Source organism: Pagrus major, chromosome 17 (assembly GCF_040436345.1).
Source record: "Pagrus major chromosome 17, Pma_NU_1.0".
Classification (NCBI taxonomy): domain Eukaryota; kingdom Metazoa; phylum Chordata; class Actinopteri; order Spariformes; family Sparidae; genus Pagrus; species Pagrus major.
The window spans coordinates 27,854,386-27,877,526 of record NC_133231.1 but is presented as its reverse complement, the minus strand read 5'-3'; the positions used below and the strand labels follow the sequence as shown (position 1 = coordinate 27,877,526).

The following is a 23,141-nucleotide window of genomic DNA, read 5'->3' as shown; positions in this document are numbered from 1 at the left end:
ACCTGCCGCTTACCTTAATAAACCAAAGGAAACAAGTATTTATTAGGATTCAAATTTTGGTTAAAATTTGGGCTACATTTAGTTGGTAACCTAGCTACTGTTCTAGGTGAAGTTAGATAAGGTAGTGGCAACCCAGGCATTGTAGCAGCAGGCTAAGCAAGTAAGCCAAAAAGTCCTTCTCCCCAGGAACTCTGAAGGAGTTTATGTTAAGCCAGGTTAGATATTTATTCCATCCAGTGTGTGGTGGGACTGCTCTGGGTCCCCTCCAAGCTGCGTGTCCCTGAAGACATATTTCAATTTGAAAGGGCAGCCATTCTATTCAAAGCTCCATTTGGATGTCTGAAGACTTACCCTGCCTCCTTAGCCCAGATACCCTGCGAAGGAAACACATTTCAGCCTTGCCTTCTCTTCCAGTGTATTAATATTTTTGGTCCATGCATAGCCTATGGCCACAGATGATGGTAAGAATCAAGAACAACTGGCAGTGAGACCATCACAATCCTTAACAATGTGAGGCAGCAACTCACTCCCGATCAAACCAAATCAGCAATTCACCATTTTCTAGCATACTACTGTGGCCTCAGATGCGAAAACGCTGAAGGTGATAGATCTGCGAAGGCAACTTATCACACCATTGGCAAAAAGCAAAGTTGTGAAAATTTGGTCACTAAAATGTATTCGTCTGTTTCTTGTCATTCCCACAAAGAATATGGACACAGCTCTCGCCCCAGTTAAACAGGAATGTGCGAGCGTCGATCAACGATATGAGAGGCAAAAGTCAGTCAATGCCTCCTAGTATAAGCTTTCCCTGAGGGGCTTATGCTCGTAACAAGATGAATAACTTTTACTTTCTTGTTCATCACTGCATAGTGGAAAGGTCTGTTTCATAAAGCATTACAGACTGCAGGTCTGCAGGCTCTGTGCTGTGTGCAGTTATCTGATGATCACTGTTTGTGATGTTACTATGGTTTCTAAAGAGGAAGTCTTCATGGGGGTTAACTGCTTGGTGCTGAATTTGGAGTGTGATAGTTTTAAGTAAACATGACCTCAAGCATACCTCTCTTTATTATTCCTTCATATCTTCTTCATTTTCTTCTTTCGCTGTCTTCAGTTTCTGATCCTCTGCTTGTTCAGTTTCCGATTGTCTGCCTACACGACGCTGTATTTTAGTTTCTGTTAGAATAATAAAGGTAGCATATCAAGGTTTCCGGAACCATTCACAAAAAACATGCATGAAAATCCGATCAAAACTAGGAAACTAGTGAGCATGAAATCACACTCATTATTGCTTAAGAATAAAATCTTTCTGGTGGCCACTTGGTTTAATGTGTCCATCTATTCATATATATATATATATATATATATAAAATACTCCTCCTTGGATAAATTACACAAGAGTTGTCTACCTTCAGTCTTTTGTAAGTCTCGTGCTAACCAGGCCTATGCATCCCTTCAGCTGCCTTGTCCAAGGAAAGCCAGGTCGTGCTAAACTCGGTATGACAGGCTGACTCTGCCAAACTCAAAGCCTGCCAGTCAGACGTCCCCATACGACCTCCGCCTGGCTACTCTGTCAGGAGTGGAGGCAGAACAGTTCATACAGCACAGGAAAATTAAGCTCAGGTAAATAAAGTCCTCCTGCATTGCCCCTACACAACCACCATAATCTAGCTGTCCGTTTGATTGAAGGTTGTGCGCTGGTCATGTTTGAGATTTGAAGAAAATCTCATCCGCATACTCATTTTGAGTCATTCTCAGCTTACTGCTGATATGTTGGCCAACGAGTTTGACAGTGTTGTAATCTCCTCTTGTTTGATGCATTTTATCCAATATTACCGCCAACATTACCATCACCTAAGATGTGAAATGTACAACATTCACTGCCATTAGATATCGCACTCTTGCACCAGTATCTCACACCAAAAAAAAAAAAATGTGTTGTTTACCCAATTAAGTTGGAAAAATAAAGAGAGCCATCTGAACACACACTGCTCACATAACTCAGATCAAACTGTCAAACTAGGCAGTGCTGAAAAAAGTCTGGCACTACACAGCCTCTTCCTTGCTTCCAATGTTTCTGAAACATTTATTTACTATTTTATTTTTTTGTTTATTTTTACAGGGTTAGCGCACAATTAAAAGTAATTGCACCAGAGTTAGCTAGCAGCTAATTTGCATCTGTTGTCCCTGGGCAAGGCAAACAAAAAAAACACATAGCAGCAACTACATTATATAAAACAACACAATACACAACATATTTTAGTGACCTGTTTAGCTGTAATATGAAAAAGTTTCTTACAAGGCTGCCGAGTTGAAAATGGATGCGAAGAGGAAAAAAGGAGCTCACGTGCACTAACATCCACACACAGCCATCCCGGCAGTGTGACATCATTCACTGTTCACGACGCAATTATTACACTTATCTTTATTAGTTGTTTACTGCTGTGTAAATGTTAAAAATATATATTTAACCTGTAAAGGATATTCTGTATTTTTCATAATTGCCATCAAATTCCTTAATTGTCTGTCTCAACCTAACATATTTTATTTCTGTATGTCACATCCAGTGTTAACAAAACAGTTCTAATGAGCCACGTTGCACCGAATGACATGCTCATTCATTACGGCGCACTCACTCGAGCACCAAATGTTTATTTATCCACAGCAGGAAGAAGTCCCTAACAAATGCACAATTTATTCCTGTTTACATTACATTTGTTACAATCTACAGTCTCCATTAAAAAAAAATAAAAAAATCAAAAGTATATTTTTGCAACATGTTTAAAGATTCACATTTTCAGTAGGAGAAAATGAGTTGGGGTTTGAGTGCCGCAGATGGGGACGTTGGAAAGTTGTAATGGCAGCCTTATCTTTAAAATCAGCAATCCAGATATTCACCAGCTGTCTTTAAAGTGAGATCCAATTATTTATTTTACACTATGAAGCCACTTCTGTAGTTTTAGCTCTATTAAATATCACATTCACACACTCAAACAGTACACCAAGATGTCTTCTCCTGCATTTTTTGTTGACAGAGTTCCTATTAGTGGCACTGTTTTCTTTGCCTTTTCCACCATGGTAGATATCACTCTGGACCAAAAACCCAGTTCTTTTATCTTTCTCTTTTTTCCCCCTAACAAACCACTCTGATATGATATTGATTTTCAAATTTATGTCTTACTGTAAGTCAAAGATTTGTGCTGGGATGTCAGCTGCTCACCCTAAAAGTAAACACCAACCCTAGTCACAAATAGATGAAATGCCAGCATTTTGTTAGTGTATGTCTCACTCTGTCTGACCTGCTACGAGCTGGCTCATAATTCTGTTTTCAGAGTCAGTAATAGAGATATTTCATAGGAGAATATTACACTATTTCTGTAGTCTTCATTCCTACATCCTCCGTTCCATCAGTTCACTTTCACACCCCTTTCTCACAAGCATAAACACCCCCACTCCCTCATCTGTTTCACGCGCTCTCTTCCTCGCTGCTTTAGTGTTTTGCTCCTCCTTGCTTCCCCCATCAACCCCCCCCCTCCCCTTCCACTTTCTCTCGCTCTGCATTAAGCCCTGCTTGTCTCTCTGCCTCTCTGATCCTGGGAGCAGTGCTTATGGGAGCTTCTGAGACCAGTGCGAGCACTGCTGGTCTCCAGTCGCCTTCCCAGCACTGCAAGTGGAGGACGAGTGGAGGGGGAGGAGGAGGGGGAGTATCCGTCCTCATGCCCTAGGCGGGAGACAGGAAAACAGGAGAGGGAAGCGGAGCCAGAGGAAGAGAAAGTGAGAAGGAGCGTGTTAGAGATGCCGAGAGTGTAATAAAAAAAAGGGAAAACAAGAGAGACATGAAAAGATGAGGACAGGAGAGAAAAATAGAAAGGAGCCAGGAGTAGAAACAGAGAGAGCGAGAGCAGGGTGGCACAGGGAGAGGAGCAAATGAGTGAGCGAATAGGAGACGTAGAGAGAGAGTGAGCGAGAGCAAGCGAGAGGGAGGGAAGCGAACAACACTGCAGACACTCGCCCACTGTCACTGTTCCACAGCCAGAGGACAGAGGCAGCACCGGGAACAGTGGAAGAGGATACGATGGAGGAGGAAGACCGCACCGTCCATCTGCAGCTCAGTCCCCGACACTGACAGCCTCCCTTTGGGACCATCCTGCCAACTCAGGAGCAAAAAGGAGAAAACTACTCTCTCTGTCCTTCACAAGACCAAGTACCGGACCTCAACTCCTGCAGGACTGACAACACACACCACACACACACCTCTTTATCTTCCCTTCTCATACACTCACACACACTTACTCACACCCTCTCAAACTGAAACACACCTCACTTCTTGTTGCCTTTTCGGACGAGCGTTCTTTTTTTATCTCTTTTTTTTTTTCCTACGCTGCCTTCGCTGACCTTCTGAGCTGAGTGGATTTACTTTTATCCTTTGGTGGACCATGGGGCTTGGGTGGAGGGGTGCATCAGGGACCCTCCAAATAAGGACAGAGGGGAGCTGGTACCTTTTGGTGACATTGCTGCTGTTCTGTGGTTTCTGGAAGGCTCGCGCACAAACAGATGATGGGAAGTCTGTCTACTTCTGGGAAACAGGTACAGCTAAACCACTAATTAGAGATTATATTTGATCCCTTGTTTTACATATGGAGCGTTTATGGTGGTAGTGTGTGCTGTTGACGCTGCTATGGTATGTGACCTCCCACACTCACACAGTCAGATCTATTCATGTGCGTTTCAGTTCATTATTTGTGGAAAATGTGGGATAACTTTTAGATTTTAGGGAACATTTAAAATCAGTGCATCCAACTGTGTTTCCCTTCTATCATGAACATGAAGGATTCTTGGATTTTTTACAGAAAGAGACATATCCTCATGCTTAATTAACTCACACAGGTCTACAATACCTCCAGATGACACACTTTGTCTCATAAATTTGTTATTTGAGGTATACAACTCTACGATGCAGAACTTCAAAGATACATGCACTTGAAAGATGACCCAGAAATCTACAGTAGAGCCGTCTCCTCACTCTGAATATCATGTGGCACGCAGGACAACTGTGATCCATTTTTGAATGGATTACTTTCATCTTCCCGAGTCTCAGGTGATGCACCATTATTGAAATGTTGCTGCTGTGTGATACAGCACGGGGATGATTGATAGGCATTGCTGCAAAATAGAGCTCGGTGAGGGACGCATAGTGGAAGGGTTCTCGATGATATTGATACGACATGAGCATGTGGTGTGTGGAGACATTCACACATGCATTAGATGCTGTAGATCGATGGGTGTTTCAGTATTTCTTATCTTTGCACACTTTGTTCCGACTGAATGTAGCTGTGTTGAACTCTATTGGAGGAAGAATCACATGGAGTAAATTGAGTGTCACAGAGGGATCCATTGAGTTATGGGAAGCCCGCTACCAAACACGGATGTTAATTTAAGAGAGTACAGATGTTGCAGTGAGCCGTGATTATTACTATGATGATTTCCCATGGACACTGAGAGAATTACTCCCTGCAGTCTTTCTAAAAACATTCACACACTCCTCTAAGGCAGAAATTAGATGACCATCTCTCTTGACTCGATTTAATCCTCACTTAACCAGAAAAGCTCAGGAGGTTAAGGAGAGCTCTTCTCTTACACCGATACCAAAAACTATATTTATTTTCTCAATACCAGCACAACTTCTCTTTCCAACCCCTAACTCAAACACCCCCACTCCACTAGTCCTGCCCCGCCTTGCCCAGCTCCACTCCCCAGTTGACGTATCCCACGTCTCTCCTGTGGTTCTGCATCTTTAAAGAGGATGTAGCTGAGTAAGGAGATTAAAGGAGCAGGGATTTAACAACCCAGGAAAGACAGCCCAGGGAAGAGACTTGAGAAAGAGAAAGGCAGAGTGAGCACTGCAGGCAAAGAGAGGGACTAACTTAACCTACATCTACCCTACTGTAGGTCATCCTGATTACGCCTCTCTCCCACGCTACAGCACCTTTCTCCCACACTATACATGCTCCTCACCGGGAAAGCTCTAGGCTCTATGCTTTGAAATGTAAGCCAGTGCTTGGAGTTTGTTCACTTCCTCCCAAATAAAAGGTATCGCATTGATTTCCGCCAGTCTTTTTTCTTTCTGTGCCTCTTTGGTTTGACAATTGCCTGCAGAGTATTAAAATCACATAGGGCAATTTAGGGCTTTGAATCCTGGTGCTTTTCATCAAAATGTGATTATGTTTGCACAAGATTTGCATACTTTTTTCTTGCCAATCGAAGCTTGTTTAAAAAAAAAAAAAAACACAAAATGTGATGATGTTTGTGCACATTTGCAGAGTGTGCAGTGGAGGGAATATTCTTGTGGCAAGCTATGCTCTGATGTTTTGCATATTGATGAGTCTAGCTGAAATACAGCCCCTGTCTTCGAAACTGTGGGGAATTGGGCCTGCATTGCTTTTATTGCCTTCTGTGAAAATATGATGTATCTGTTTTGGAAGGTGAGACAGTTCAGTGCAGTTTTATGCTCCGAGAATTCTATTCAAATGAGGCAGATAGAGACAACAGGCTCCGCCAGACACTGCGAGTGATATTTCTGAAGGTGGCGGTGAGGATAACTGGAGAAAAAACGGGAGTGATTATAGCCACCATGAGGGCGGTGGTGGTGATGATGATGGTGATAACGACTTGCCACAGTTTTTCGGGGGCCTTTGAGAGATTGCAGGGAGTTTGTCTCTCTCTCAGACGCTATTTTCACACCATTTTTCTTCTTGTTGCTTCCTCTCAACTGTGCACTCCCTATGCACGTCTCCCTCTGCATCTTCATCGCTCTGTTTCCCTGTCTGCCACTCATGCTATATTTTACTTTTCTCTTTTCAAATCCGCAGCTTTTCCCAATCAGTGAACAGTAAAATATGCTGAAATTCCACAGCAACCTTATCTGTTGCCAGTAGTGAGGAGGCATAACATGTGTATTAGAGAACTGCTCATATACACACACACACACACACACACACACACAGCAGGTGCATCTTTCCTGTTCTGGTACTGTGTGCGTGCTTCATTAGACTCTGTTGTTGGAGCGACAAGATTTGAGCTGTCAAGACCTCACATGTCTGCCTGAGGACAAAGCAATTACAGGTGGTAGAGTAGGTGATGGTGTATTCAGGAAAACACATACTGTAACATCTCCATGTCTTGGGGTTTTCTGTATGGCTGACTATAAGTGTTCCTTGTGCAGGTACAAATCTGTACAATCAACATTGTTATTGTCTTTTTAATATGTTGAGTATTGCGCCAGGTGCAGAATCATTTAAGAGTCCAGTCTGACATCCTGATCTGATCACTGTTTATCAACTCTGACCCTCTCTGAGGGTGGGTCTGTAAATCTCTCCTGAGATCCAGATTATCTATCATTCAGATTACACAGGAGTCGCCCCTGGCCTCTGATTAAGCCAATCCCATGTCACCCACTGTCTCGTCTCACCAGGTCAAGTCACACTTCTAAGCACGTGTCTCTCTGCCGTAGGCCTGTTAAGTCACCTGAGTCATGAACCCGTGCATGAAGCCTTACTTAATTACTTACTTACCATGCATGTGTGTGTTTTCCCACGAATGCATGCTGAACTCGCTCAGTAACACTCAGTAAAGTGCTCCTAAAATGTGTGTTTGATAGATGAATCAATAAGATTGAGTCACCACATTGAAAGGTAACATTTTATAACCTTTTAAGGCGTTAGTTTAGACAGATAAAAGCAAACCAAGGACTATCAAATAGGCTTCTGATTGGCCACCTGTTATGTGCTCCACAAAAAGCAGTGGCATTTAAACTTTTGTTTAATAGCTTCCTGGATGGTTGACTAACCAAATCATGAATCACAAACTGGGAACAAGTTTAGTCATTGTTCACAGACTGTACAAATGAGTAAGATTTTTAGATTCAAAGTTCAGTAGGGATGATATAAATAAATATTCTTTCAGTGCAGTTTCATCAGATGAGCAAATGAGATCATTTCAGGACATTAAATCAACACATTGTGAATCCAGAGTATGTGTATGTGTCTGTATGTGAGTGTACATTTGTCAGCCCAACATCTCTAATGACCTGTCACTTTGCAGAGAAAATGGAGTTTTAGTCCTACACAGTATCATACAATGAGGACCATTGCAGCTTTCAGCGCTATGAACGCGATGCTGTGTGTCACCACGTCCTGCTGATGTCACCTTTCAATGCACGGCAACAGGGTGACTAGCGCTGACAGGCCATTGTTAGCCGAATACATTCCTGCCTTCAGAGAGGCACCGGCAGTGAAGGATGTCACCGCCGCTGAGGGTTGTTAGTGGCTCTTCCACAATCACCTGCTATTATGGCGTACCCACTGAAGAGGCCATCCAGGAAATTGAGGGAGAGCGGGTGTGACGGGTTCACAAGTTCAATACAGCAAGGCAAGGTCATTAATATGGCAAAACGCCTTCAGCCAAAGTGTAGTAACTGAACACAGGACAAGCTGAGTTCAAAAGTAGAGCCTTGAGACAGACATAGAAGTACAGTATTGATCTCTTGCAGGTGCCTCGGTCTGATCAAGCATCAAGTTGCTCCTCTTGCCCTGTTTACTTAACCCCATGAGAAATGTGAACACTTAAGCTTAAACACGCTAAATATTTTCATTCGCAATTCCTCATTCTGCAATAGGAGTTTTTTTGTCTGCATATGTGATTCATTCATGTCCTCAGCTGACCTGAGCCCTGCTCATTACCCCTGGTTTAAATTAGAATCTGCTGCCTCGGTACGCCCTGAAAATCCTTTGCCTTAAATAGCTGTGTGTTAATGCCTGCGTACCTGTATTATGCCCAAACCAGGAAGCAACACACGTCTGACTGAGTAGCTCTGATATCAGCAGGATTGTGACTGGCATCATCCCAAATGAGAATATCCCTTGGAGAATCCTTCCTCATTTGAGTGAGTGCATTACAACGTGACCCTCTATGACCCTAATTAGCATAGCACCTGAGGGCAAGCAAGAATCTGGTAGGTAATTGGCCAGCCACTGTTTAAATTCCTTAGCAACAGGCAACAAATTTAGGCCATGCATATAAATTAAGACAATTTCCTTGGGATTTTAATTTTTTCGTTACACAGTATGCCAATGGCTTTTATTTTAATTCAGTATGCCGGTGTTTTTGTTTTCATTTTTGGTTTGGTTGGAGTAGAAATGGAGGCTAATTGTGTCTGTAGTGTGTGTGTGTGTGTGTGTGTCTGGCCCTACAACCATCAGAAAATGAGCACTCAGCAGCCTGTGGAGTCTTTCTCTGCAAAGGCAACAACAGGAGAAGCCATGTGGCCTCAGCATCTTTCTGTCTAAAAGAGGAAGGAAGCTATTTTTCACAGTTACTTTTTGTCTCGAGCTCCAGTGGTCACCCCAGCAGGAATGATACAGAGCTGGCCAACAGTGGACCATGACATTGCATTTGATTTTAAAAGCATTTGCAGCAAAATACGTCACGTTTGACCCAGATTGATCTGGATTGTGGCTTTAGAGATATTACCATAGCACTCTCCACTGCACACTGCTGCGTTTTTGAAATAGCCAATCCATCCAGGGGAGAAAGATGCCAAAGAGATACCAGAGTTTGTTTAATCTAAATGGTAGAGCTTACACTAAGACCTGGCTATTACAGATATAGGAGGGATGGCTGGATTAGAGATTACACTTCATCCAAAAAACTTTATTTAGAGTGACATAAGAGGATTCCCACTTCTTCCACCATATTCAAATGGCTCACAACATATTTTAGATCGGGCACTATGTCATTCAGCTGTGTTAGCAGTGGACTTTGTGAAAGGTCATGGTGTGAGTAAGCAGATCAGTGATAGATTTATGTTATGTCGGGATGTTTTTTGTCTGATTATCTGCCTTGACCTGATATATGTGACACGTGCTGCTGTAAAAAGGTTAGAATATGACAGAAAAGTCTGACCTACTCTTTTTTACATGTGTATGCTCATTTTGAGCAGTATCACAATGTTATTTTTCAAAATAAAGAGAAGACATGTGTTTTTCTCTCTGTCGTGTCCCTATGGTGTCTCTTCAAAAATGAGAACTTAAATCTGTGCTCTGCCACAAGTTGGAAAACAAAGAAATCCTGTGGCCGTATTGGGGAAGCCAAGCACTTTTGCGGTCCGGGAGTGGCATTCAAAACAGGCCCTTAACTCCCACGAGAGGCAACGAGGCGGTTTCAGTGGGCTGAGAGGAATAGTGGTTGCGTGTCATTGAAGAAAGCAGTGACATTTAGTGGCTGCGCTGCCTCCACCGATGCTACTCTAATAAAGCCGTAGAGATGGAGGAGGCTCAGGAGTAAATATCCTCCTTTCCATCCAGCAGCCGCGTCATTAATCCATCATCTCTCCCACTGGCCATCACTTGTTTTTGCTCAGCTTTGGGGTAGTCATGGACATATTTTACAGTCCTTTTTGAAGATAAAAGCTTCTTGTCTCACAGTCACGGTGTTGCTGCTTTACTGACTAGTGGGTAAGCTGATGTAGAACTAGAAGCTATGGGAAGATTAATTCATCATGAGATCATGCGATGAACTGTAAACACAGACTACTATAATCTACTGTGTGGTTAAGGAATCAAAACCATTAAATCTTGCTGACTATCATTAGAGCATTACATTTTGATATTGAGCTGCTTATGCTTTTACTCTTATATAATCACAATGCTTTTGTTATTGAATCTCACAGTTTTGTTCTGCAGTTTTGACCCCGTTTCTGAAAGATTTTCTGCCTGTTTTCGAACCATGTGTTTGTGGATCCTTGAGTAACAATCATGCAGTAATTCCTCAGAGTACCCTAAGCAACAGTGACAGGACAGTGGCTTTAGGTAATTGTTCGTGACAGTGTTTGCCAATCCCTGATTTGATGGTGTTGGTCTGTGGAATGATGTTGACCCCGGTGTCTCCGGTGTCTTCTGCCTTGTGCATTTTGTGCTTTGATTTTAGTTTAGTTTGACTGCATGATAAAAAAAAAAGTTCAGCAGTGATTAAAGAGCAGTAATTAATTAACAAGACTTGATCTAGAATCTAGAGCAATGCTAGCAGTCCTGCAAGGCTGCAGAGTGGTGCTTTGATCTTAACGCTAACATCAGCATGCTACCTCACAATGACAATGCAAACATGAAGATGTATAGCAGATATTATGCTTATAATATCAGCCAACGAATAAACCAAAGTATTAGACTTTGGGGAGTATGGTAATCTAACCACAAATGTCAACCTCGTGGTGTTGCAAGGGATTACAAAAGTCATTCGACTGACCATGCTGCTAGCATGACCAAACCTACTGGGATGTCACCCATTGGTTTTTAGACTACCATTTTAAATCCTAAAATTTGAAATTATGGCCGTTGCCATCGTGGTATTTTTGAGCCAGAAGTGACAAAATCTGATCAAGAGAGTGGAGCTCTCTATCAGGATTGACGATCGCCATAGTAGCCACGCCCTAAAGCATACCCTGCTTTATTGTCTATTTTACACTAAATGGGACCATAACAAAACAAAATGAACATCACGCTTTACTTAAGAAGACTTGAAACCATAGATTGAGACCGTGAACTCATTAGAAAAACTGTTAACTGAAGTCATACACCAAGCGAGAAGTAGGGTCATTTTCTCATAAGCTTACATACAATTGGACTTACTGCAGCCAGTGGAGTCAAGCCCTGCTGGCCATTAGAAGGCACTTCTGCGTTTGCTTCCCCTTTCAGACCCAGAAGCTCCGTGCATATAATGGGCTAAACTCATGGACAGAAAACAAGATAAATAAAGATATCATTTGTTTAAACAGTTGTAATTTTCACTTGTTTATCATATTATCGTATTGTGGTACAAAGCGCTCTCCAAACAGCTAACCTTCACCCTAACAGAGTGCTTTTTATTCACACAATTCGAGAGAGAAAAATTTCAAACTGATATTTAAACTGAAGGTGGTAGTAAACCTCTCAATTATACATTTGAATGATAATTTTGACCTCATTTGCATTGAGCCTGTTAAACAGGATGTGCTTATTCTTGACACTGCTGCTGAAATTTAGCTGCATTTCAAGTCCTTTTGTGCCAAGAAATACTCAGCCATATTAGAGGTGCCCAGGCCAACAGAAATTGGAAAATATTGTTAATTTGTGTATTTGAAAATGCATAGAGAAGAAAAAAAGTGTGAGACTGCACTCTTTATTTAAGCCCTAACATCAGCATAATAGGCCCAAAATATATAATGAAGGAAGGAGGAAGGGAGAGAGACCAGGATAGCGAGAGGAAGGATAGAGGATTTGTAGGCATAATAAATCCATACAAAGGAGTTTAAGCTGAGAGAGCACACCATGCCATGCCTTAACACTAGTATCAAAATAATAAACTAGAAATATATAATGGTGGAGGGAGAGAGGGAGTGATAGAGTGGCTGGCTAATCATCAGTGACAAGCCCCTGGATTAGAGGGAGGGCAGCAGATGGCCCCAGGCAGGGCCGGGCTGACCGTATATGAATATCCCAGTAGGTTGATCGGGCTCACTAGCTCCTCATGCCTACAGCAGACAGGCATGCTGTGTGTAGAGTATTTGTCAGGGTTTTGGTGGAAACTGCCCACCCAGACATTTATTTACCTACAGAGAAGACCAAGGAAATCATACTATTCCACTTGACAAACATTTTCTAATTACTTTTATATATTATATTTTATATATTTAGGGCTGCAGCTAACGATGATGTTCATTATTGACTAATCAAGCCTTTTTTGATTAATAAATTGATTGTTTCTATAAAACATATAAAAGGTAATAGTTATTCATTAACACTAATTGTGGATGTCTTTAGAACACATTGTTGTTTGCTTTAGGTCGTTGGGTGGCCCGCGAAATCAGCGAGAAGAGAAAAGCATAGTGTTTTGATCGTAGTATTTCTCGGCAAACCACTTACGTATATTACATCTTTCTAAACATAGATCAGGGAACTAGCCTTTAAATTTAATGCTCTACAAAAGTGGAATTTACAGAAAATTTGTTTGCATATTAATTCTCTGTTAGTTGACTCATCTATCAATTGACTAATCGTTTTAGCAACCCCGCTAAACATCATTTTTAATGTCTATCTTTGCCTAGCTGGTAGCATACAGTAGGTCTGTAGAGGTATTTTTTTTCAGCTGCCTGCTGCTGCCAAAAATGAAACTACAGACACACACACACACACAGGCACACAGAAAGTCCCACAAAGGTTATAATGTAATGTAATGGGAAATAAATGTGTTTCTAGTGGCTGTCAACGCTCCCCGGCCTCCTTGCCTTTCCTATGAAAACAGGTGACATCCCCCTTTCTCTGCACACTATTCAGGTCAGGATGACATTAATGGTCATAGGGTGTATTACGAACAGAAATAGCATCCTATTCAAAAATAGAGTTGTCTTGGTTTGAGCGGTTCAAAATCAATTCTGTACCAAAGGGAAATAGAAAATTGCAGCCGAGTGCAAAGTTTTAAAGTTTTATTAAAGTTGCATTCCAGAAGATTGCAGTGTTCTGGTTCTGTGTCATTTCATGCTTCACCAATAAGGCTATTTCTGCTGCTTTTAAATGGTTGTATAACTAAAACTAAAATCCTGAAAGTCATCCAACTCTTCATCCATCCATTGATTCAAATGTCTATTCATCTGCTCGTCCATTAGCTTTTTCCTATCACTACCCATTGTGCTGTGGGTGTATGGCGTGGGCCTACACTCATGAGGTTCACTTCACACACTATGTCTCTGGCAGTCACAATCCCAATACACACTCACATAAACACACACACACACACAGTAAATCCCAGTAAGACTACACTTGTAATCCATAGAGAGAAAGTTGGCATTTCCCTTTAACACAATGTCGATAACCAGGCAGCTTTTTACTTGTTTTAGCAATTTCAGTCAGGGACGAGTATTCTTTAGTGGTCACACCTCTAGTTATATGCAGCTCAGTGGTAGCATGTGACAGATTGTAGGAGAGGCTGTTTCTCAGCCACTCTTATCTTGCCATCTCTGTGTGGAAGTTAGCCAGTGTCACTAGGTGGGCTGTCGTGAGTGAGAATAAATTAGATATTGAATCATTTCTGAGTGGTACGCGTTGCATAGTTGTATAAAATCATAATAATGTATATACAGTAAAAACCCTGTTTTATCGTCTTACATCTTCTGAACAACAGTTGCGTTTCACAGCAGTGGCATTGTGAGCAAGAAGGTGTAAGGCTACCGTACTTGAACATTTGGGATGACTAATAGGAGAGTATAGTACCTTCAAATGTTCTTAAAGTGGCCTTTATTGATGTTTTTATAACATCAATAACACATCAAATGACAGTGTGAAAACAATGCTGCTGGTAGTGAACTTACAGTAAATTATCATTATTTATTGTGAATTTCAGATCAGTGTTTAGTTGTCAGGCCTTCAACTTTACTGGTTTACTGTCACTGCTCTCTCATCATTTTCGGTGGTGTTTTTCAGCTCTTAATTTTTCAATTTACATAAAGTTAAAGATGCTTTTTTTTTCACAGCTGGATTAATGTAATGCACCTAATGCAGGAATCATTCAGCCCTCACTTCACTGACTCCAACTGCTGCAGAAGGCTTCTTCCCAAGTTTGAACAGGCAGACAGAAATAGGAACACACGACAGCTGCCTGTTTTATTCCATATTGATTTAAAAATGATATTGATCACTGTTAAAGCGTTAATGGCCTCCCTCCAAATTATATAAAGGATTTATTGACTCCCTATGTGCCTGGGCCTTCTCTGAGATCAGTAGCTGCAGCTCTACTGGTTGTTTCTAGAACCAGGCTCATAACTAAAGGTGACCAAACCTTTTTGCTCTTTGACTCGTTAAACTATGCTGGATCTTCCCACTATTGCCATTTAACAATGTTAACTTTATTTCATCTTTGATCCTGCTGTTGTTTTTGTTTTTTATCTGCTGTTTTTCTTTCTGTAAAGCATTTTTTAACCTTGTCAAGAAAAATGTGGCAGTGCTTTATTTTAAGGTCCAGGTCAAAATGTCCATTAGGGCAAATTATGCAAAACAGTAACTATGCAGATGATACCCAAGTTTACCTAGCTTTGTCAAGCAACTACAGTCTCATAGATAAGAAACCTTAGCATTATCATTAATTCAATTTTTTTAGTTTGTTTTTTTTTTACAGAAATTTTAATAGCTGTATGTCTGTGAAGAGTCTCAGTCATCCAGACCATGTTTATCCATGGAGGGTTGAATCTAGGGTAACTGAACTGGGTCTTCTTCAGTTGTAATTGAAGATAGTCATTGCAGTGATAGTCATATCAAGACAAATACAAAGTCTGCTAAGTTTAAAAAAAATCTGAACATTTATGATTTGTCCAAGCTTTACTACATCTTTGAACCTGATCCGAAAGAGAACCATGGAAACTTACCCGAACCTGACGTTGATTAATTAGTGGCATCATACACTATCAATTAAATCAGCAGTGATACAAAAGCAATATAATGTAAAGATTGAAATGAATACTTTTTTTGGTTTTTGCTTCTTCTTTTTTTTTTTTTTTTACAATGGCTACTGGATCTCTCTTTTGAGTACACTTCATCCATTCAGATCCACTGGTGTGTAAGATATTTTGACACACAAATTCAATATACATTGTAGTAAGTAAAGCCACCGAGTTGGACCCGGTCAGAATCAGGTCTCGGGTCAGGTCTCAGTTTCTCAGAACTGAGCGGATATGTGATTTTCTATATTCCAATTTTATTTTTTATAAACATAGATTTTAGCTAGGCAGTAATTCGCAGGATCAAGAGTCAACTTGTATTTTCCACAGTATTGATCATTGGTCAAGTTTGTGGGTGGATGATGTTTGTGGGGTACTGAATTACTTTGCATTAATGTCTTAAACATTTAATAAACGTGTATTTGTAGAGATAAAGAGCCTACTACTGCAATATACTGTTTGTTTTGGAGGGACTGACTTGTATGAGTTGTTGAAAGCCGCTGGTCTGCCATCTCGCCAGTATGACCAAGTGACTTATTAAGGTCAGTGGAGTGTTTCATATGTCATGTGTGCAGTACTTACATTTTAATAATCAAGTCTCTTTTTCAAACTAAAGTAATGCGGTCTTCGATAATGCCTGTAATAAGTGTCAGTGGTTTTCTAGTCCCAAGTGTTCGGATCAAATTAGAGTGCCACCATAAAATATGCAAATTAACGCTTGTCATATAAAGATTAGGCGAGCTGTACTCGATTATGAGAGCGCAAAATTAGATCCCAAACACTACAGACACACTGTAAAGAGCAGATGAGAATTGATGTGGTGTTGATGCGTCCTTTTGTGTTGTCGCAGCATACTTCCCTAAGAGGACTCATTAATGAACAAGCAGCCAAGACAGGCTACTGTAATTCATCATGGCACGTGTGACCTCTCTCCTCAGAGCCACTGGCTGTTCTGCTTTGCCCTTCTTCATCCTCTATTGACAACAGGAATGTGCAAGATACTTAGACCTTTGTACTGTAGCACCATTCATTCTGCATTCAAATAGTCAAGGGCCCAAATGTTCAACTGAACTATATGTTCACCCACCTTTTTTTTTTACATATCCTTTTATCCTTATGTGTCATCTGTTTTACTGTATAACACCTAGAATAAATTATGCTACTGCTCTTTCTATACATCACAGATGACTCATGGCTAGGAGCAAACCAGTCATTGCAACAATGACGTCATTGCATGTCACAAGAGACTTGTGTGATAAAATGTGGCACATGTTTACACTGACCTCTACCTTACTGCAGGCACATGCTCTATATCTCTACCCCATCTCATCCTGCAGTGTTTGCACGCCACTGTTATTTACAGCACGCTCATTTTAACATTTGCTTAGTTGAAGCTAGATGGGCAATTTGGCCTTACATGATATGGTGATATTTATAGGCTGTAATGTGACACATGATATATTCCTCGATATTTCCTCGAAAGCACTTCATAAATGCTTGGACTTGGTGACAAAATCAAATTTAACAATATTTTTGACCAAATACTTTTTTCTACCAACATTATAGGAATTGGTAGTTATACAAAATATTAATACAATGATTTTTTGTTAAATAATCATTGGTAATGTGGACATAATGTTGACTAAGTGGCTAAAGGCAAGTACAAGACCAAATTTAATATCTGGTAAATTCAGAAAATTACATCCATTTCACTGTAATGCAGCCTTTAAAACCAGGAAAAGACAACATTTATGCCAAATCAAGATAAAGTTGAGGCCAAGAATATTTGGCAACACATTTTTGCATTTTTTGACCTTTAGTTTTTATCCTTCAGAGAGAACATCGCCAGCTGCGATAGATTAACTAGTGGACACTTCCGTCTACTGATAATTGCACATGCTCTGCAGAGAAAAACAGAAAGTGAGACAATCTCTGGTGTTGTATTCATCCTGTAAATGCACTGATTGTGATACGACTGCTCCTATTTAATGCAGACCTACTTATGTGTTGTTTTCGTAAGAACTTGTAAGTGCAACTCACTAGTACGATGTCATAACATTGGTATCGATTGTTTCAATGAACAGTCTCAGCTGCTGTTGTGAAAACGTAATCGCGAGTGAAAAAAATCCAAAATCCAAAGTATGTTTTTGAGTGACTTTATAAAACATGCTGCACTGTGAACAGAGCAGACACATACAATAAGAGAGAAATAGGAAGGTGAGGCGAGCCGGTGTGTGAATTAAGGTGGACATTTAATGCATCAACAATGCTGAAGAAAGATAGTTGATTTCTGAGTGTCATTCTCAGGTTGTCAAATGCGGATGCTTTGGCTTGGTGGCCCAGGTCCGATATAACCAACCAACCCTTCCCTCACAGTTTTAAGGTCATTTTTTGGGACACGCTGTAATGTTATCCAAAATCTAAGAAGATAAATAGTCTCATATCACAATAACAATATAATATAGTTATTACCAAGCCCTAGTTGAGGTATCATTATTATTTTAAGAATAAGCCTCTTGCTCACTTCTTATAACCTCAGCTTATTTCACAACACTTTTCCCTTTCCCAGCAGAATCTATAATTAAAACGTGTTTTTGGGCACTTTGATCTGGGTGAGAACAGGAACTGCACAAGTAATATGGGTAGACTCTTTTTTTTTTTTTACCTGTGTGTCGCTGAACAAAACAAGTCCGGAAGCTCCACAGCAGGAAGTCTTTGTCATCAAAGAAAAAAAATGTCTGAAAGTTGTTGAAGAGCCTCGGAGCACTTGAACCACAACTAATTGCAAGACAAAGCTTCGGAAAATGTCATCCATCAACTCCGTGTTTACATTTTCCCAGTTCATTTTTCTGAAAGGGCCCATATTGAAAACCCAGTGGTCACACAGAGGGGGAAGAATAGGGTCGTTTCCTCCTGTAAGCAGTGAAAAATTGCCGGTTTGCTACAGGCATTCACCCATTTTCTGGCACACTCTCACACTCAGGATGAGGGCTAAGTTTTGCAGAATTACAGCGGTGCCAGAAGTTCTTGGAGGGCACGTCGCTGTGTGCTGCAGACTTCCTGTCTTTTAAATGAAAAACTCAACCTTCGATGATCTCACACTGCTTGGTATCATCAATCTGTGGAGGTTTTATTTTATTTCATTTTTTTCTGATGGAGCATTGTAATTTATTTTTCTTGTGAAGCTGCCTCATTTTCTTCTACTTCAGTCAGTGATTTCCTGTTTTCCAGAATGACTCTTAACAGCCCCAGAGAGCAAGGTTCCTTCAGCTGTATATGAGTTGATGAAGAAAGCAAAAATGATAACAGAGCAAGAGTTTTTATATTTGACAAAAGGCAAGGGTCCCTCACTTGTCTATAAACCCGAGATGTTGTGCTGCTGCAGTTTTTAGTGGTGTACCGAGGCTGCTGTCATGCAGTTGATAGATTAGTATCATTGTCTCCTTGATGATTTTCTCTCTGTGCGACTGCTGCACATCGTCTGAAAATGGCAGCTGTAGAAATTAGTAACACTTTCTATGACGCTCATGTTTTGTAATTCATTAAGACACATTATGAGCATACTTATATTGCGTTATAATGCACCTATAGCACTGCATAATCAAAGTTATACATACTCATGAATATTCATGGTTTATTAACAGGTAATAGCATTCAATAAATGGTTTGGAATAATCCATTATACTATTGTTTATAATGCATAATAGACAGCAGTGTAATAATGAGTTATGATTATGTATATATTATTATAACTTTGATATTATGGCACTATAGGTACATTGTAACGCATTATAAGTATGTTCATAATGTGTTATAATACATTATAGACATGGACTTCTTAGAAAGTGTTACCAAATATTTATTATTATATAACAATTCTAATTCATCCTTTTGAGTCAACTCTCCATCCATTCTATATTCTTACTCCCAAGCTGTTATTAAAGGTGACGAGACAAATGCAAGGATCGTTTTTCTTAACCTACAGAAGGTGAAGATAAAGCTCGCAGCGACTGACCAATAAAGAGCAGTAAGGATAAACATACGCTCTGGGACTGTTAGCGCTTCTACCTTATATCCCTGGCATATTATCCCCATTCTCCGTCACTTAGCCAGTCTGAATTTAGTGGGCAGTGGCTTGCTCACTATTTATTGGACTATACATCATGCATTTATCAGACTTCTGTCTTGCTCCTCGGCAGCGAGTGAAATAAGAATAAAGAAATAACACAACCCACATCCCCTCTGTAGCTCTCTGGTACAGTGTGTCATTAGAAGTTCTCGTCAGCTGTCAGCAGCTGCAGAGTGAACAGGCTGACCCAACCCTCCCTCCATCAGCCGGGCGCACCTGCCTCAGTGAATACTGTGTGTATGCGTATGTGTGTATGTGTTTGTGTGTGTGTTTTGAGTGTGAGTCTCTCTGAAAGCACGACCAACAGGATTATATACCTGTCAAAGCTGTCAGTCAAGGCTCGAGCTGCCCTCTCCACCTCCACATATCCACCCTCCGCCCCCACCCCCCTCAATCTTTGAGCCGCTGACAGCTGTAGTCATGGCAACAGAGATAATATGATGACTGCGTAAATGTCAAAGCCTATGCCCCGCTACGTGTGACCGTACCTGGCTTGCATGCTTGACATCTATTTAATGGGAATATATTAAACAGTCAGGCAGATGAATATTCGGTTGTTTAGCCGCCTGTTTGTATCAGAGTCGTTTTGAAGTTGTGTGAAAACAATTCATCTTATTCTTCATTATTTTTTGCAATTTCTTAACAGTTTGACAAGTAATTTTGCTGCAATTGTTGCAACAGAATAGAAATGGGGTTTGTGTAGCATACACAAGCGAAGGAGAAAAATTCATTTCTTGTCCGTATGTAAACACAACAGCAGCACAGTGGAAGGAAAAACATCTCAGTTCTACATTTTTTATTAATGTCAACGGATCCCAAGATTGAGCCAACCAGGATTAAAAAATGTTGTGATGAACACCATCACAGTAATTTATTTAGAGTCGACCAGGTAGAGAGATGAACTAACATGTTGTTGATTTTGGTCTTTTTATGGGATTTACTGACAATAAGAAAAATATAGGATTATACCAGCTATATTCTGCAGGATTTAAGAGTTCTGTTTTTAAAATATTGTTTAAACATATAACAAGGAACTTCTGTTCACCTCTATATGACCTACATAAGCAAACGAGACCCTCAGCAAAACATAGCGAGAGATTATAGTTATTCTTAATGCCTGTCACCGAGCTGTTGGATTCAAACTTATGTGGGTTGGATAAGTCATAAAATTTAAGCTATGTTTTAATGGTGGAGTGCTGAGGATAAATTGAGGAGCTGCTGTGTAGTCTGGTGGGTCAGAACGGCACTAAAACAAAGTTAACTTCATATACATACATATTACAGTTATTAATCTTACATAGACACAATTAGATATATTGCCTCCGAACAATGCATCCTGAAAACAGCTGACTAAAATGTAAAAATAGTGCTAAAAATAAACAATCCATCTTGATTTCACTCTCTTGAAAAACAAATGCACGCTCTAGCAAGATTAAGATGTTTACCGCTCGAGGCAGTTGTTCTCATATCACTTTTTGTCCACAGGGGCCGCCAGAATGATTAAAAAATAAAACTGTCTTGCTTAAAGTACAAGAGAAAAAGTATCGGTCTTAAAATAGTAAAGCACTTGTAAGATTAGTTCCATTATTGATGCATGAGCCTGTAAGCAGTGTTTTCATGTTGTGATTGTCTGTATGTCATAATACATCAATTTTGGGATGCTTAGGGTCATTTTCAGAGTCGACCCTTTTTAACATAAACAACTACTTAACATTAAAAATTTACATGACATAAACTTTGGCACTATCCACTCCATACCGATGTCAATGTGTCATTGTGATCATACATTTTTTACATTCCTTCATTATGGGATTTTCATGTTTCTGGATCAGCTGTAGGCAAACACGCTCCTCTACATTTTGAGACAGTTCTGGCACAGTTTTCCTTTTTCCACTCTATTTCCCTTCTGAGAAAATATCTGAGATTACTTTTCCTGAAAAGCTGATGTTTTGGAGGCACACGTTTTTGTCTAACAGTATTGACCCTCTCCCATGTTCGATGTAAAATCCCAATTTGCAAAAGAAGAAACAGTTGCACCTGTCAAATTACTGTTGTGAAATACAAGATACAATGCTTCCACAAAAATTTTGTGGAAGTAAAATAAAATACCAGTAGCTGAAAATGGTCTTTAATTACAGCACCCGAGTAAACATCCCATATCTCCTGTGTCCATACTGCAGTGAGCTACATTGATCTAAATTGTGTGTCTTCTCGATGGCCATTAAGTGTGAGCATGTGTGAAAGTGTGTGTCCCAGAGTTCCCCATTAAACGGATAAAGTTGGTCACTCTGCCTGGAAGACTCGACAGCCCTGAACGCATTTTATCACTCTGGGCTCGAGTTGGGAGTTTTCGTGCCCCGTGTTGATCCAGATGTTGTTTCAGAGGCTTTTCCTCTCGGACAAGAATAAAACTGTGGCGGAAACACTGACATGTGTGTGTATAGGCTGTGTCTGTCTGTCAGTGTGTGTGTATGAAATGTAGGTCAGTCCTGCTGTTGTAGCCTTTTGGTGAACCCTCCAGTCAGACTGTGGACAATCTGAACTGGCATGTCTGTTCTCTAATATGGGCACAAGGTCTTGAGTGGACCCACCCTGCCATTGATCCTCAAAATCTGCCTTTTTTTAACTTGTCACTGCTATAAAAAACAAAACACTGCAGCCCACCAATAAGACATCTAAATCATTGTAGGTAGAGCCAGCGTGGGAGCTTATAAGCAGCACCAGCAGCAATGGGTCAGCTCTCCACGCCTCTCGAAAACTATTTAAGAGAGGCTCATTTCTGATGAAATCTTCCCCTCGTCCACTGTTAATTTACTGAGGATTAAAATAATTGAAACCTGCTCGTCCATGCTCAAGGCCTTTCTCGTTGACTGTAATATCCCTAGAGAGTAGAACTGTAGTGTGAAGACCCTGCAGTGCTTTGCTCTTGCTTTGTTTACGTGATTGGAGGCTACAGCTGAAGAAGAAATGAAAGAGGAGTAGATGAACAGGGAGAGACAGTGAGGCAGAGCGGGGCAGTGTTGGTGTGATCCACGGATGAATTAAATTGAGCAAAGCAGTGGGAGAAAAAGGGAGATTACTTCTTTGCCTCAGTTTTTCACACTTTTTGTCCACAAATAATGTATGATTATAGACGTCAATGTCCTGTTACTGCAGGCTCAGCAAACTTCTGCTGCACTTTGACTCCATCAAGAATTCTCCAACTTCTTTTCTCTCCTTCCTAGTCTACCAATGGCTAAGAAGGCCAGCTGTATGTTCTACAAAGTGCTCTACTAGTGGCAATTCGAGTATTGATGAAAATAAGCAACTGTGACCACTTGTTGAAAGAATCATTTCATTTTTACATGTTAAAGGTTAAGGCTGGTGTGTCACTCAATACTTTTTAACTTGCCAACTCCTTCTGTGGCTCTGGCATATAGGTTCCCTCCTGAGGACATCAAACAGGTCATACATTTGTTCTTTTAATTTGTAAAATGGGCCAAATAACTTCCTTAAACT

General features: G+C 40.5%; 1 protein-coding gene across 1 annotated transcript in view; it reads left to right on the top strand.

The window, feature by feature from the left end:
• The first annotated feature begins 4,433 nt into the window (after positions 1-4,433).
• Positions 4,434-23,141, top strand: part of thsd7ab (thrombospondin, type I, domain containing 7Ab) — a 147,154-nt gene continuing 128,446 nt past the window's right edge. Inside the window, exon 1 of the mRNA XM_073484541.1 lies at positions 4,434-4,584. Within this exon, the coding sequence (XP_073340642.1) occupies positions 4,434-4,584 (151 nt within the window). The remainder of the gene's footprint in view (positions 4,585-23,141) is intronic.